Source organism: Chenopodium album, chromosome 25 (assembly GCF_948465745.1).
Source record: "Chenopodium album chromosome 25, dcCheAlbu1.1, whole genome shotgun sequence".
Classification (NCBI taxonomy): domain Eukaryota; kingdom Viridiplantae; phylum Streptophyta; class Magnoliopsida; order Caryophyllales; family Amaranthaceae; genus Chenopodium; species Chenopodium album.
The window spans coordinates 6,216,689-6,234,888 of NC_137858.1; the positions used below are offsets into that span (position 1 = coordinate 6,216,689).

Genomic DNA, 18,200 nt, shown 5'->3' on the forward strand with positions numbered 1-18,200 from the left:
AATATTTTATGTGAGAGGGAAATTAAGAGCTGAACTGAACTGAACTGATTGGAACTGAACTGAACTGAACTGAACTGATTGGAGCTGAACTGAACTGAACTGAAATTAAGTAAATGTGAACAGGCCCTAAATCAGAACAGACCCTTAGTGTAAAGATTTTAAGGAGTAAGGAAAAGAGGTAAGGATATTCCCGCCCTAAGTTTCCCCTAGTAATGACGATTAATCCCACAACCTCGTCACAAGATAAAGTACAATCCTTTTTAACAGATCAAGTGAATTTTATTTTAATTTACTTCCTCCATAATCAAATCTTTAATCAAATCACACAAAATGAAATAACCAAGAACTATGAGAAACATGAAACTAACATAGAATGAAATTGAATGGGTTAATGCAGGATCCAACTACCAAAAACTATTCTCACATTCCTCAATTTTCAACCCCACTTCCCTTAAACTCCATTGTTAATCTTCTTCACAACCTCCATTTCTCTCTCCTCCATGGAAGACCAACCTCCAAAACCCATCAAAGAACTCATATGGTTTTCCCTCATTTCCACTTCAATCAAACTTCTCTTACTCCCATCTTACCACAGCACAGATTTCGAAGTTCACCGCAATTGGCTCGCCATTACCAACTCTCTCCCTCTCTCTCACTGGTATTCCGACACCACTAGTCCATGGACCCTCGATTACCCTCCATTTTTCGCTTATTTCGAGCTCTTTCTCTCTCTTTTCGCCGCAAAAATTGACCTCACCATTGTTGATCTTCATGAAGGTCTCAATTACAAGGCTGATTCCGTCGTTTATTTCCAGAGAATTACTGTGATTGTTGCCGATTTTGTTCTTCACTTTGCAATTTATCGAATTACTCGAAAATTGGATTCAACAAAGCGGAGATTGATCTGGGTTTTGGTTATTTGGTCGCCTGCATTGTTGATTGTTGATCATATGCATTTTCAGTATAATGGGTTTTTGTTGGGATTGCTTTTGATTTCGATTTCAGCGTTAATGGAGGGGAGAGATTTGATGGGGGGTTTCTTTTTTGCTGTTTTATTGTGTTTTAAGCATTTGTTTGCTGTTGCTGCTCCTGTTTATTTTGTGTATTTGTTGCGGCATTATTGTAGAGGTGGATTGATCAAGGGTTTTGGGCGGCTTTTGATGATGGGGTTGGCGGTAGTGGTGGTTTTCGCGGCGGCTTTTGGACCGTTTGTGTACCATGATCAGGTATAAATGTTGCTTCTTTGTGGTGGTAGAATAATTTAGTTATTATTGAAAATGTGTGAGTTTAGTTATTATTGCATTAATCCTTGCTTCTTTTTGCAACAATTTTTAATTCTATTGTGAATGCTGAATTGAAATGATAATCTTAGTGATTTGACCTTGTTGTACTGAATCGAACAGTGGAATTTAGAGTTAGAAAATGCTTGAGGAATGATTAATGGAGATTTATGATAAGGATGAAAGAAGTTCGAAACTTTAGAGGTTTGGAGATATTTGATTACTCTTTTCACTGAATGAGAAGCTGAAATAATGCTAGTGTACCTGGAAGTTGTAAGGGGTGGTTAGTATGCATAGGGAAGAACGATTAGTTACACTCGTTAGTCACTTCAAGTAGAGTTTTTAAAGTGTTACAGGTGATAGAGAAATATATAGGTGAAGAAAAATTTCTTTTATGTCTACTGTAATTTATTCACTGTTACATCTTACCTATGAGTTGGTGATGTTAGCAAATCTTTATTGAATGTGGGTAATGGAGTATTGAGGAGCTGTAAATTAGATTCTTTGATACACGATGCTTGTGCATTGGTAAAAAAAACTTGTTTTAACAGGACAGACATATGCTGATGTGCAACGTAGCACTCATAGATAATGGTGTCAACTTGTGAAAGTCATTAGCTTATACGAAGTACTTCTTTAGAGGGGAGCTACGTCATGGTAATCAAAGCAAGCTTGTGAAGGTTTTCTATTTATGAAGAAGTAGATAGTGGAGTTATGAATACTGTTGTTGATTTGTGAAAGCCAGCTTTAGGTTGTATACCCCTTGAGGGTGGATCTACTTTATTGAAAGGTTGTGAAGATTTGCCATGGACGAAGTAGATAGGGGAATTACTGAGTTAGGAATACAAGAAAAATGTGCCACTGTGAGAACCAAGTTGGTAATTACTTAGCAAAGAGCCAAAGAATCATGCTTTACATACCATAGCTGATCTAAGCTTGTAGATGTGAGGTATTGTTTAGATACACAGTGTTTGCAAAGTGAATAGCTGCATACTGTTAAAATGAAAGTCCGAGGAAAAGCCAAAGAACTCAGAAAGAAAGAAAATGGATGTCATGAGTAGGGGTGATAATGAGACTGAGCTATTCGTGAACTGTTCGAGCTCGATTCGGTCAAAGCTCGGTCAAAACTCGGTTCGATGAGGCTCGACTCGAGTTCGAACTCGGCTCGAAACCTTAACGAGCCGAGTTGAGCAAGTCAAAGCTCGGCTCGAAAAGCTCGTGAACAGCTCGATTAAAATATATTTATATATATATTTTTAAAAAATACAAATTTTATATAAAAAAAATTTATTTTTATTCTTAAATTGAAATTATGAATTACAGTAATAAATTCCACTTAACTAAAAGTTAAATGTTCATTTTTATTATTAAAAAAATAAAAAATAAAAACCCAATTTTGGATTGTTGGGATTTACTCCTTCAATTGTCTTTGTTAACCCTAGCTTTAGTTCTACTATCAGTTTCCTCACGCATAACATAGCCGTCACTCTCATCAGCTAACAACTTCAGTCTTTCATGAGTTTCACCTCACAACAATACACCACCACCCCACTAGCCGTCGGAAACACCATCATTGTCGCCGACTAGCTTACCGGTGTCGATTAGAATACGCTACTTACTATCAAGGTGAATTTTGTCTTCTCCTTACAAACTTCAAGCCTTCAACAGTTCATCAATGGCAAGGACAAGAGGTTAAATTTTTTTTATTTATTTATATATTAAAATATGGTTAATTGTTACAATTTATGAAGATGTTGACTATTCAATCTGTAATTGCATCGTTTTACCCCTAATTCCAACTAAATACAGAGTGCTCTACACTGAATTGCTAACTCCGAGGTTCTCAAAATTACAAGCTCAATCAGAGCTTCGAGCCGAGCTCGAACTTGCATCAGGATTCTCGAGCTCGAGCCGAGCCTAGGTTTCGAAAGCTCGTCGAGCTTCGAGCTCGAGCCGAGCCTCTTTTGAGACAAACGAGTTCGAGCCGAGCTTACCAGTGTTCGGGCTCGGCTCGAAGGTTTAGCACCCCTAGTCATGAGTTTTTAGTGGTGTCCCCCAATCTTTTTGAAAGTCATATAAATAGATATTTCTGTCATTGGAGGGTATGTCATCTTTGCCTTAAGACATGATGATTAAGGAAAAATGAGGTGGTTCAGGGTACTATTTATGACTCCTAAAGCCCTTCGGGAACCCATGGAAGTAATTGGATGCATAATTTTGCCCGGTGAAAAAATAATGTACGGAAGCCAAATTTGAAGGCTATACATGAAATCGGAGCAATTTAGGAGGTGTCAGGACCTGGTGTCAAAAATTCATAGAATACTACGGGATGCATCCCAGGGTTATATAATGTTGTTTCGACCCAATATACGACTATTACTCAGCTACGTAAAGGCCTTGTGAAAGCTTCCAATACAAGAGGCGTGTAAGAAAACGGGTAAATTGGATGCTTAAAGGCAAATTGGATGGTTCCACCTACCCAATTGGACTCTTGAAGGGTTTTAGGGTCCACGGTAACCATCTCGGCAATTTTTATTTTCGGTGAAAAAAAGTCAAAAAGTTCCAAAATTGAAGGCTATTCACGTTTTTTGGGCAATTTTGGAGGTTTTGGGACACGGTGTCGAAAAACCTTGAGATTCTAGGGGATACATCTCGGGGTCATATAATGTCGTTTGGAACCATATATGATCATTATATACTGTCATAAATGTCCGTGGTAGCCTTGAGTTTATGAAATCGGCGGATATTGGAAACGGGAAAATTGTCCGTTTAAAGGCTACCATTGAAATTGAAATTCTGATTTTGGTGTCCCCCCAATCTTTTTGAGAGTCGGAACCCATTAATTTATACACATTGGTCCCAAATAGCCATTTGAGGGGATAAAGTACAGTAAAATACTAAAGTACATAAAATTTCCAAAAACAATGAACTTGTTTCTATGAGTGTAAATTTTCATATGATAGGAAGTTTTGAAAAGGTCAAGGAAAATAATCCATTCATTGCTATCCTAGGTAAAATGACATCCTTTATGATATGGGCTTAAATAAAAAGCATGACATTCTGTCTGAGCAGTGGAAGTGTGTAAGCTTAGAGGTTCCTGTCTTCTTAAGTTCTAGCAATTGATCTATCGAGTGGCATGGTATTATTTATTGTTTGGTGTAAGTCGTAACTTGTGTGCATGTGTTGCTCATTGGTACTCATCAGATGATGAAAAAGTGCTCTTATGAAGCACTCAGGTCTGGGAATTCATTTGATCCAGCCATCCAGGCATATGAGATGCTAATTGAGCCTTCCCCTGATTGTTATGCTATATTCTGCACACTACATAAAACTCATTTTGACTGCATGTTTCTTCTTACAGGGTTACTTAATTGTTCAGTTATTACTTTGCAGATGCTTCAAGTCATCCATCGAATGTTTCCTTTTGGCAGGGGTCTATGCCATGCATTTTGGGCTCCAAACTTTTGGATGTTCTACATAATGGCAGATAAACTACTTGCTTTCTTTCTCAGAAGAGTGGGTTAATGTCCAAAGACCAACAGGTTCTTTCACTTCTGGGCTAGTGGGGGACTCATCACCTTTCGCAGTACTGCCTCAGGTAGAATAGTAGAATTTTAGTTCCATTGCATTTTTATTTTCAAGTTTGTAAATTTACGATGGCTTATTATCTCTAACTTGTCTCTAAGTTCGGCTTTCTAATACTACTTACCTGTAATTTTAGTACCCATGAATTGAGTGGCTTAGTTGACAAAGATGCATGTTTCCATCCTTTTTTTAACTTTATGTTCGGAGGGTGGGAGGGAAAGGGGGTTGGGGGTGGGAGGAGTCCTAAGAAAGTCCTTATTGTATGGTTAAATAGTAGCACCTTCTTCAAGAAAATGCTTGTACTGAAGCTATGTGTTAGTAAAATATTGGAGTTCAATGACTTGGAAACATAGTATGAATTAGCATTCAATTTTTAGAACTGAACCCTCTTGTCTTCTTCCTAGAACATGTTCGTCAATTTTTTTCTTTTCACTATTAAGTAATCCTTGTGATGATTATGTTGTCTGGGCTTTACTTTTGTATATCTGCAATAGTTGATTAAATGAGTCTTATTGTATATGTACATATTATCTGTTAAGAAAATGATGTGATAATTCCTTTTTGTTCTGTCAACAGGTCACTCCGTTGATGACCTTTATGATGGTCTTGCTTGCCATCTCTCCTTGTCTTTTCAAGGCCTGGAAGAATCCTCGGCCAAGGAAGATTGCTAGATGGATAGCTTATGCTTACTCATGTGGCTTTGTATTTGGTTGGCATGTCCATGAGAAGGCAACACTTCACTTTCTTATCCCTCTGGCAATTAATGCAGTGGACAGCATAAATGATGCACGGCATTACTTTTTTATCTCAATAGGTATGACTTTGCTTTCTAGTGGCTATATTTGATCATTGATTCATTACATGATATTGACTAAGTTTATTTAATAAATTAATTGGTGTCTGCCATTTTAAGCTACGTAATGCACTACTCTTGTTGATTTTCGGCAACATAATGAGAATTGTTGAAAGGGGTTGATTGCCTTCTTATATGCATGCTAAATGCTAGTGGAGCTAGTTTGTTTCTCATTGTATTTCACCTATAAGCTATGTGTTATTCATAGTATGATTTGTATTCTTCCATTATGTGATTACTTGTTTTGTAGTATGGTAACTTCAATTCTGAAAGTTTGGTTCAAAATTCTTGCACTACCCCCTGTTCTTGGTTTTCGATTGTGGTCAGCTTAATGGCTAGCTTGCCCATCTCCATAAAATCAACCTGTCACAATGTTTCCCTCTTGAGTATTCTCTCCTATAGTCTCTTCGATGGAGCTAGTCTGTGAACGATAGCTTGAGTTTTGATCATACCATGATAAGACATATTACGAAGTTTTTAAAGCCAACAAACACAGAACATTGGGAAAAGTTGTCACTGAGAAAACTCCTTTCCATTTTACTATTAAAACTCACAACATAGCGTGGCACATTTTAATCTACATTTCTAGTAAGTGATAGCTTCATAAAATGCCTAAGAAGGAGAGAAAAAAATTCATGGAACTGAAGTTAAAAGCCGAGACAGAAGTACGAGGTAGGCTATGTATCTTGCAGTGCTAATTTTTTAAGTCCATCCAAAATTCCAAACCAATCTCGTCTTAGGATGCATCTATAATATTGAAATCTATGTAAAAGTTGAATATAATCTTGATGTACTTCGTAATACAAATATAAGCCAACAATTACTTGCAGTTATTGCTTTCTTGTTAGTCATTTGAAAATCTAAATTATCATAAAGTGAAGTTGCTCACTTAAAAAGTAGCTTTTTGTTGGGTTGCTAATTCCTGTCAGACCGGGGCTCTTTGGTTTATATAACTAGAACCTTGGTTGTATTGCAGGGTTGGGGGTGGTGGGGGTTGCACAATGATCTGTTTGGGCTGTGCATAGAACCATACCAGCTTAGATTTTCTTGTTTTGGTGTGGAATGCCATTTACATGCTCTACAACTTCTCAAATCTGAGTCCTTAGAGACTTTAAAGTAAAGGTGGATATGTCCTAAACTGGTCAGAATTGACTACTTTTGCATGTAACTTATAGCCTTTGGGAGTTTGGGAATTGGGATGCATACTATTGTTTGAATTTCAACCGAGCCGAATCATATTGTGACCTTAAATCACATGCACAAACTACGCTTGCATAATAATAAATTAATTTGGAAACGCCTTCCTTTCTTTACTATGGTTTATTGAATGACTAATTAGTTTGGTACATCTGCTATGCAGTCTCGTGCTACTCTCTCTTCCCACTTCTGTTTGAAGCCAGAGAATACCCGATAAAAGTGACACTGCTGCTTCTGCACTGTATTCTTATGTGGTTTGGTTTCTCCATTTTTTCTGAGGCAACACCTACAAATTCAAAGAAAGATTTGCAGAAGAAGGATGACGAACTGAGAACTGAGGAAAACCAGGGCATTTCCGAGAAAGGAGGGCTTGGCATTGGATGGATCTACAAGAGCTACTTGCTAGGTCTTGTGGCGGTTGAAATATGGGGTCAATTTCTACATCCTTACATTCTTGGGAACAAGCTTCCGTTTCTACCTTTAATGTTAGTTTCTGTATATAGTGCATTAGGGATCATGTACTCTTGGATTTGGCAGCTGAAATGGATAATTCTCTATTCTTGATGTCTCATTCTTTCTTCTCAGTTCGTTTCCTAGTCTAGTCATGTCTGAATTTCAAGGTCATATGTTGAGCAACTCGAGTTTGTTTTTCCGGCTTGAAATTTTTCTCATTGTCTCTTCTATACTTGCATGTATTACAAACAGAAGCAGTCCAATTTGGTGCTGGTTAAACATATCTTGAACCAAAAAGATTGATTTTCACTACATTATACGTAGTATTGGATTATTGGCCACAAATGAATCTTCCAGAAAGGGTTCTCTCGGCTAAAATGTAGTGTAATTTCAAGATTGTAGCTTTGTAGGCCCAATATAAGAAATAATATGAAAAGACGAATTTGCCCTTATATGTGTAAAATAAGTTTTGTTGGAAGAGATGAATTCAGGAATAAGGATATATAATTTTTTTTTTTTTTTTGAACAAATAAGGATATATAATTGGAAGGGTATAGATGGATAAAAAAGTGAAGTGAATTTTGTTAACCAAAGCTTATTTTGGCCAAAAAAAGAAGGGAAGAAAAGGATATGAAATTAGTAATGTTATAGCTACCATCTTTCATTACAATAATAAGCCCAAAAATATTGTTTAGCAAGAGGTCATTTGCTTTGGTGGCAATTAAATTAAAGGTTAAAATTTGTAGTGTTTCTGGTATTTCTAGGTAGTTTTTTAGCTTGTAATTTTGTAATGTCCAGTAAAATGTTTTTGGTTAAGCGTTCTTGAGCATTATTAGTCGATATCTAACATTCACTACTATTCAATACAATAAAGTTGGATTGAATGAAGGTCACTAGTGTCAATGAAATTGAATGAACTAGATAGAATAAATGCTTGCAATTTTAGTACTCCAAGCTTCCGCCATTAGTAAACATGTCCACTATTTCAAAATATTCTAAAAAAAATTAGCTTTTTATTGTGTAAATTATATAATGACTGGATGTTCTTTTCACTTAATATAAGGCGAGTTGATCTAAATTTAAGGTATAATATGATATTGTTTGATTTTTTATTTTATTTTTTTCCAATTTGATCTCTTGGTGTAATTAGACTTTAATAGCTAGATATATATCACTGATCATGTAATTTTAAGAGATAATTAATATGATCAAATCATAATAACCAAAATCAAGTGATGGAGAAATTACAAATTCTAACACAACTATTATCAATTAAGAATATCTTCATAAAACCATGAATTGAAATAGCCATAAGAGATATTGAGACAATGTAAGAACCAATCTTAATTAATTTGAGCCGATATAGTGATTCACATGTCACATACTTCTACATACTTCTACATACACTACCTTTATTATTGACATTATATAGATGCATTACCTTATAGTATCAAACACATAGTAAAGGTATCACACTTCCTTAGCATGAGGGGTAAGGGATAGCCCCACACTTGAGCTACAAGCATTGTATCGTGTAGAATGTCAAACATGCCGATTTTTATCCCTTTTCCTTCCTTATATTTTTACTATCTTCAATCTTCCAATTGTCCTTATAAATAATAATAATATATGAGCACGCAATGGTAGGAGTATAAACAAAGCAAAGCATTTTATTTTATTTTTTTATTTTATTTTATTTTATTTATTTTTTTTTTTTTTTTTTGTAAAAAAAATGTAAATAAATAATTGTTTTGGAACATCCCTTTAATCGTAAGGTAGTAAATATAATGTAAACACATTTTTACTCAAACTTTAGGAAAGTACTTGTTATATATTGGCATCACTTTTGAACCCTCCAAAGTTTGGGCATTTATTTAACTTGATAATTCATTCATTCAATTATCTGCCTCTACTAAAAGTATTCAAAGTCAAATTTAATGTTGCTGCTACCATGTCAGATTGAAGCTAAGGTCTTATTTATTATTGCTCCTATGTCCCAAAACAAATCGATGTAGACACTTTATGTACATTAATAATGTATGTGTACGTGTATGTATATACGGAGTACTTCCTCTCTAGAAGCACTTTGAAGAGCAGGTATTTGGTATTTTCTTACTCTCCCCCTCTATGGTACGGGGTACTCTTAACACTAAAAGTGTCTATCAGCTAACATGGATCAACTGACCTAGTTAGATTATAAGAGGCTTCAAACTAATAAGATTATCCTTCTTACCTTCCAAAAAAAAGTATGTTTATACTTCGTGCATTTGCCTAATTAAGGACATAGCTCACATATACTCGTACGAGTGATAGTGTTCTCAGTGTCGATTTCCTACTAGGATGACTTATGTACACTTTAGCAAGTAACCTAAATCTCGGGTTTTTTTTCCCTCTACTTGTCCAATTTAAGTTCATCTAATAACAACTTATCAACTATAATCCTGCTCTGGCCCTAAACATAACAAAAAAGGCACATTTCTATAAGAGTCCCTATAATACAAGAAACCCCCAAAACAGTTAGCATGCATCTTCTAAGAAATAGAGGGAAAAAAAACGTGTAATTTCATGGAAATTTGTTTAAGCCACGCCATATTCTATACACAAGAAGAAAATGTGTTGTCATTTCCTCAACCCCTACCTTGAAACATATATTCCTTATTTTATAATATAAGGTTTTCATAAGATCATAAAACTATACAACTGTCCAATAATTTCCTAACTTGCTTACCAAGGTAATTATAATTAGAATGAATGAAGAAGTAATAAATTATTAAATTCCATTTCATAATCACTTACATCATTTTTCTTGTTATATTTGCATGTTTTATCCACCTAACTAAAAAGTCTAAAAAGATATTATCCACCAACTTTTCACATAAAATTGACCTACTTTTTAGAATAAATAGGGTTATTATTATTTTTGATTAGTTGAGTTGTTACCCATTTTTTTTTGCCAAACCTAAAATTTTAATCTTCTTCAATTGTAAAAGAGAATTTGAGTATGTTTTTGATGACTAAGCTTATAAAAGTTATAAACCATGAACAATTATAACATTTATATTTATTTTAGGTGAGCTAATTTTTATATTTACACACCTGAGAATTTTTTAATAAATGACCCTTGTCATAGAAAATCTTACGTGTCAGATTGTGAGATTTCTTTCTTCAATGCAGTTGTGTCCTTTTCCTTAATTATTTTTAATTATTGAAGTGCTAAATACAACAAATGCAATAACTCATTTTTCAAAAAAAAAAAAAAGAAAAAGATTATGTTGTATTTTAAGAAGTTAGCATTAACTGGAACACATGTGCATGCGTGGGTGTTTGTCTTCAACCTTGTAAATAAATCATCAACTCATATTCTTTAATATCCAACCATATTCTATAATCTATTAAATTAAAGTTTCTCAACATTCTTTCTGATTCCTTTCTCTTGGACCAGGCCAGTTGTTCTAATTAACGTTGTGGTAATATTTGTTGGGCAATTTTTTAGGTGAGGCTTTTAGAATATGTAGTCGTACAATTCATAAATAGATCGATAGTACATAGTGGTTTATGATTACTCCATATTTAGTAGGTTATTTGACACATCATTGCTTTATATAAGAAAATATGATTATAAGAATGACTCAACTATTATGAAGGTCGAGAGTTTATTGTGTATGACAAGGACGTATGTAATCTAGAAAGGCACGTGTTACATGTGTATGTTGATCATGAATAAGAACCTAGCTAAGATTAGGTTTTATTTGATTTGATTTTTTGTTCGGATTTCTTAGTTACATTTGACTTTTAATAGATGATCAAAGATATCATAGTTTGACAAACTTTTTTGATCTAATTTTATCATCATGTCATGTCGTGTTCTAATAAAGTTTTTATTGGTGGACATTGTTAATTTGTACAATTCACTAATTCTCCTAATATGCAGGATAATATATGCATAGTGATTTTAAATAATATAATTATATTACTTCTCAATTTTAATTAATTCCGAGATAGTTCGAGCATGATTGTAATTAAGTACATGTGATGGTGCATAAGCTAGTTGAAAGGGACTTGTGAGAGATAATGATACAGTTAAACTAACCAAGTAACCATTAATTAGTTTAATCGATAGTACCATCTCCATTACTATTTAGTTGGTTGTTTAATTAGTTCAATATAATAATCAATGTAATATTAAGAAATTACGCATAACTTTGACACAAATTCAAAAATTAATAACAGAAGCGGTATTATTAGTATAATTAATTACAGTATTAGTATGGTTAATGCATGGTAGCTACTTTGTTGGACGGACAATATATTCCTTTTCAGTCTTCATTGTGCATGCCAAGATAATTGTCAAGAAAGCGAAATATATGGTACATTATATTATAACTATAATATTCTTATTTTAATATGATTATATAAACATTATAATATAAATAATATAATAAAGTAATAGTCAACATGGTAATGGCATAATGAAAGTGGATAATGATACAGTTAAGCTAACCCTATCTATATTATATCTAATTAAGATGAAATTGGTTTAATTTGGGGGAGTTTAAGTGCGCTGTAAAATACAAGAGGACTAGTAAGGAATGAAGTCATGAATAAAATAGAGATGTTATGCATATGCATGGTATAAGACTGATACGTCGCCGCAACATATGGAAAAGCTGCGTGAACATTCAATGACTACAGCTCGATGTGATCTTATTACCTCGATCTCTCTATCTAGTCTTTACATTGTTGTCATGTCGTCTGCCTTACTTATATATAACAAAAATATCTTCTCTAGATTAGCTACACAGCATGCATATTCGTTCGTTCTTAATTAAGCGATAACGAGATTGTTTTATATACTTAGCAACTGTTTAATTACTATTCGATCACTTGAATTTTACTTATCCGTACTTAAATTGAATTTTGAACAATGAGCATAATAGAATTTATCAAAACATAAAAGTCCTTATTTGAATTTGTTTAAACTGAACTTAATTGGGTAAGTTGTCATTAATCCAGTCTTAGCTTATTTTGATATACTTATCTTAACTGAATTTATTCGGTGTTAACTAAACTTATTCTTAATGAAAGAAGTGAGAAAGTTGAACATGTATATTAGGGTCCATATTAGATAGGAAAAAGGTTACTAATTTTTATTTGTTTTCCTCAATAAGCAATTAGGTTTATTGAACATTTGTTACATGATAATAACTGGGGAAGTTAAAGATGATTTATTACATATATAATTTACTTAATTATCAACCATTGATTATATTGGATAAACTTAAGTATCTTAATACTAGTAGTTGTTGTCCTTGTTGATGAGAATTAGAAAGATTACATACTCTCAGGTAATTTTGAGATTTTTTGAAACCGTAAAATGAAATATACCAATTAAATTAGCCAATTTATATAAAAGCACATAAAACATACATTACGTCAAAATAAGCTAAATACTTATACCATGTTTTCCACCTAGTAATACCTACATGTAGAATTGAAAGAAATCCCCTAAAAAATGAAAAAATCGTATTAATTAATAAAAGTCAAAGTTAATGTAACTATATAAGTACTACATATTTATAAAATAATAAATCCTAGAAATATGAACGTTCTAAATCCTATGACCAAGATTAAATATATTTCTCTATAACTTAAAATGTGGTCCAAAATAAATCCTTCTATTTTGGTACGTTATGTAATTGTGAGGAAAACAAAAACCAGAAAAAATTGACTACAAAATTCCTTGAATTCCACACAATTTTTATCCTCATTCATTTTCTTACAAAATTTATGAGAAGTAACAACAAAAATTCGGCTAACAACTTGAATGATTTTGACCTTTAGCTATTGGCTTTTTGTTATCCAACAACTTTAAGCCTTTTTAATATAAACTTCTCTTGATTTTAATCAACCATATAATTTAGCAGAATTTCTGTAATTAATAATTAAGATGATTTTGTTGTTGATGAAATTAAGATCAATTGTTGTTGATATTAACTTTTTGACTTTATTGACTGATTAAATAATTGTTAAATTTTCTAAAGGTGGTAATTAATTTGATTGATAATGATAGCTGATTTATCTATACACTTTTGTGATGATATATAATGGATTAGCTTACTTATATGGTTATAATTATGATGAGTATGAGACATGATGATATGGATGTTTTGACTAAGGGTATGTTGTACTTACTAAATCAAAGAATTAAAAAAGACCTAGAAATTAACTGCCTTTACATGGAACACAACAAGCCCTCTATAATTTTCCAACCAAAAGATTTATTAATTGACTTTTACGCTTTTTCCTTGAAAAGATAAGATCGAACTTAAGATTTACACAATTTAATCTGAATCAAATGTACCCGCCTAATCGAACAATGACAGTTCAAGCATTAACTCTCATACAAAGTTAGCTAAGTGTACATACCCTAGCAAAGGCTCAATCGTGCAAAATAATAATCAATCTCAAATAACCTTCACCTATATATATAAATAAACCTCGGTAATGTATATACGTGAAAATTGTATGGTAATTAATCATATGAAATACATTATTAATATAACCAATGGATCAAAATATGCTAATTTGTTCGGTAGTTGTTGCATAGCCTTATCTTGATGATATAATAATCGATTTAAGCATATTATTGCTGTGTATAATTGAAATAATACTCCTACTAGCATATATACATATATACTGTCTCAGAATAATTATCCACCAACTCTATAATGATAATTAGGGCATGCCATGTATATTTGCATGCAACATTACAACTAATTAGCTATATGTATAATTAGAGTAAAATCATATAGTATATACTTTTCATACGACTATACTAGCTAGTAGCAAAGTTGTGGAGCTGGTTATAGGTGCACGTTATTAGGGATTAATTAGGATTATACTTGTATATAATTTGAATAATTATATTATTATGAATTCATGTGGAATGTGGTGACTTTAGTTATTGTTATTATAAACTTCAGGTAACTATGTTAGTTACTCATTTATTGCCAAATTAAATGGACTTAAAGTCTATCTTCCAGCTACATTATGTACATTAGTTTATGTAGTATATCTATGAAGCTCAGAGGTAAGTGAATTGTCATTAAATTGATAGTGGGACTCACTATTTGTTGTGCAGTCATACAAATTATACACTAGGCACAAACAGCAAATTTTCTACATTTATTAATCACACCCCACTACTACATAGTACATACCCTACCTCCATACATTTATCCAGTGGGTAAATTATTCAAATATGCGATATTTACTTCGTCTCAAAATAATTAACATAATTGAACTTAACACACATGTTATTGTACAACTTTGACCTTGAATATGTATTAGAGAATATCATTAAATAATAGTACTTATATTAATATATCTATATTCCAAGTTAGTACGAAGCTAAGTATATAGATAGTGAAAAAAAAATCTAACATGTCAATTATCCCGAGATGAAGAGAGTACATTATATATATTTAAAATAGATATATAGGAGGGTAAAGCAATTAACTATCTTTCCAACTTTTGGGGCGTGATGTGAGGGATAGAATCTCATCAAACTCATTGTATATAAGGGATCCCCTCTTAAGATGACCTTCTCCATACCATAGAAAAAACATTGTACATTTAAAATACGACACATTCACACATATACTCAATACCACTTATAATTTTATAAATATTGCCATATCATTTGAGAATCGAACAGATTAGTAAAGAAGAAGATTATAACAAAAAATTGTGTTCACAAAGTAATTAAGCTTAGTCCAATTTCCTTACCCTTAAACTGAGGAGCATTGATAGGCAGATGTAACTCACATTGACTTATTTTCTATAAATTTGATGCGTGAACACAATTTTGGCACACATGCCCTACTTAATTAAAAGAAAAATTATACGTAGTAGTATAAGTTTTCCTTCCTACAACAACAAAAAAAGTTAGGAAAATTATTAAGTTAAAATTTTATAGGCATCAAGTATATCAATTGCTCCTTATACAATCTAGATCTCAATTTATTAATATATTTTTCAAAAAATGTATTGTAGTTATTCTAAATTTATGTTTATATTAACACATTGAAATATCATTATTAATTTTTTTTTATTTTTATATTAACACATTGAAATTTATTTTCATTATTAATTGAAATATCATTATTAATTGAGCATAGAATATGAATTATGTGTTTCTTTGTTTTGCAAATGCAAATATGCATAATTGAATTGATCCAACAAAATTAATACACCATGCATCATGTAATAAGAATTTATTATTTTTATTATTAGCTTGGCTTTTTTACATCATGACAAATAATTACTCTGCTACATACTTTTTTTTTTTTTTCTTTTTTTGTGTTTTAAGAGCCATACGGGCAGGGGGTGAGAATCAATTTCAGGATCATTTGGGACTGGGAAGGAAGCTCTAACCACTTGATCTAATCCCCACTATCCACTACATACTTTAATTCACATAAATAGCATACTGAACTCCAAATATTGCCATGTAAACACTTTAAGTATATTTGATTCTTTAAAATGGCTATTGCTGTTGAACAAAACTTGCTTTTCTTAATTTTATTGAAATTTTTTTTATTGTCCAAATCTAATTATAGAAGCTAATCATATTTTCTAAAAATAATAATGATTAAAAAACATCCCAATTCCGAATAAAATCAATATCATACATAATATTCCACCTTTTATAGCTTTACAAGAATGATATAATAACATAAAAACAAAATTAACCTTATACGAAGTATTAACTTACAAAAACATAAAATAACATAACATAATACTACATCCGTTTCTTTTTAGTTGACACGTATTCCTTTTTAGGAAGTTTCTTTTTAGGTAAATTTTTTACCTTGTATTTACAAAAACCCCACTTACTTTTTCATTTTCTATCACTCTCTCTCCTCTCCTTAATATATGTGCCTAAATCAAACGCGTCTACTAAATAGAAACGGATGAAGTAAGCTGATACTTGATAGTAGTCGTTCATACACTCACCCCATTACATACCTCCTCTTTCTTCCTCACTCACTCCACCCCTTGTTACCCAAAATAAAATATTCATTATTAATTAAATCAAAATCAAAATCAAAAACAAAAATTCCAAATTAAGTTTTAAACTCCCTCATTTAAATCCCTCACCTTCCCCCAACCCCTTCTCTCAAAACCCCTTTCTCCCTCTCTCTTTCTCTCTCCTCTCTCCTACAACAAAAATGATACGCCGGAAATTACTAGACTACAACACCGGCGACGGCGGAGGTTCACATTCCGGCGGAAGTGACGTCAGCCCTAGCATCCTCATCACAGTACTAATCCTCGCAATCGCCGTCATTTTATCTGCTTCTCTCTACCTCCTCCTCCGCTTCCTCCGCCGTCATCGTAACTCCACCACCACAACAAGATCATCATCAACAAACATAAACCTTCCTCATTCTGTCTCTACTCGCCGCGTATCTCCGACAAACCCACTCCTCGACGCACTCCCATTATTCACTTCCGACAATCTAAAATCAACCGGAGACTGCGCCGTATGTTTGTCGAAATTCGAGGAGAAAGACCTCCTCCGTCTCCTCCCAATCTGCTGCCACGTGTTCCACGCTGATTGCATCGACACGTGGCTAAACTCCAACCAATCATGCCCTCTCTGCCGGTCACCAGTCTTCCTACCAGACTCCGATGATCATCCACCCTCTCTCTCCTCCTCCTCACAAAACTCTCGAAGCTTCCGCGTCGAAATCGGAAACGTCAGTCAACGAAACTCCACCGAAACTCCCGTCCGAAGAACCTACTCCCTCGGGGGTAACTTCGACTACATCGTCAACGACGACGACGTCGTTTCGGAGATTCACTCCGGCTCATTCCGACGAAATTCATCAACTACAGAGTTCAAAGTCGATGACCACTACCCGTCCGCGGCGTTAGCGGGCGAGGTAGGGACACGTGGCGGGAGTATTATTGGTGGTGGATGGTTGAAGGATTACCTCTCACATTCTCTCTCCTCGTCGTTTCGTGGGTCTGGGAGATGGTTTTTCACAGGGAGTAGTAGGAGAGAGACGACAACTACGTCGACTGAGTTTGGTGTAGTGGACAACCGAGTTAATGAGTTGGACTTGGAAGCGAGTCGACTCGGTGATGAAATCGGTGAGTTGTTTAGATGGTTGTCAGGGGTATAATCGTAATTTCAGCTCTGTAGATCCGGTAGTCTTGCTACTGTAATTTTTACAAATTTTTTGGTGTATAGATATATGGAAACAAAAAAAAAAAAAAAAAAAAAATCAAAAAAATTGCTTCCGGAAATGAAGTTTATAAGAGGTAGAAATATTTTCTTCCTAATATTGTCATTTTTTCCTTTTTTAATTTTTTGTGAGGGTTGAATTTGGGTTGGTCGATTTTTTTGGAGAAGATTTTACTTGCTCAAATAATACTTAACCTTCCATGAATAATCGTTTTATGATTTCACCACATTATTTTATTTATTTATTTATGTTAATTAGCTCGTTTAGTGGTTTATATTTTTGGGTAGGAATTATGAAATGGTTGTTCTGTCTGTGTATTTAGGGGCCGTTTGGTTGGGGGTATTCAGGAAAGGGAATGTGAATCAATCACCCCGATTCCCTTTGTTGTTGTTTGTTAAGCACTTTCTTTCATTCCCTTTACCCCCTTCATTCCCCTAAATCCCTCTAACTTCATTCCCCACCCCCCCTAGGTATTTCCATTCCATTCCCTACCCACCTTCACACCACCACATCACCACCTTCACACCTACGAACACCACCGGAAACCAGCCCACCTTACCACCGCCGACACCACCC

General features: G+C 33.6%; 1 protein-coding gene and 1 pseudogene across 2 annotated transcripts; both read left to right on the forward strand.

The window, feature by feature from the left end:
• Window positions 1–341: 341 nt before the first annotated feature.
• Window positions 342–7,657, forward strand: LOC145615163 (dolichyl pyrophosphate Glc1Man9GlcNAc2 alpha-1,3-glucosyltransferase-like; annotated as a pseudogene). The gene is made up of 4 exons (XR_014107241.1): window positions 342–1,226; window positions 4,674–4,878; window positions 5,442–5,679; window positions 7,079–7,657. The product of XR_014107241.1 is annotated as a dolichyl pyrophosphate Glc1Man9GlcNAc2 alpha-1,3-glucosyltransferase-like (transcript).
• Window positions 7,658–16,333: 8,676 nt separating this feature from the next.
• On the forward strand, window positions 16,334–17,831 carry LOC145614947 (E3 ubiquitin-protein ligase ATL4-like). The gene has a single exon (XM_081670023.1). The coding sequence runs from the start codon at window positions 16,602–16,604 to the stop codon at window positions 17,559–17,561; it is 960 nt and encodes a 319-aa protein (XP_081526149.1). The 5' UTR covers window positions 16,334–16,601; the 3' UTR covers window positions 17,562–17,831.
• The last annotated feature ends 369 nt before the right edge of the window (window positions 17,832–18,200 follow it).

Bases quoted from the DNA above. Each gene is read 5' to 3' on its own strand.
- LOC145614947 (XM_081670023.1), top strand. From the start codon at position 16,602: ATGATACGCCGGAAATTACTAGACTACAACACCGGCGACGGCGGAGGT.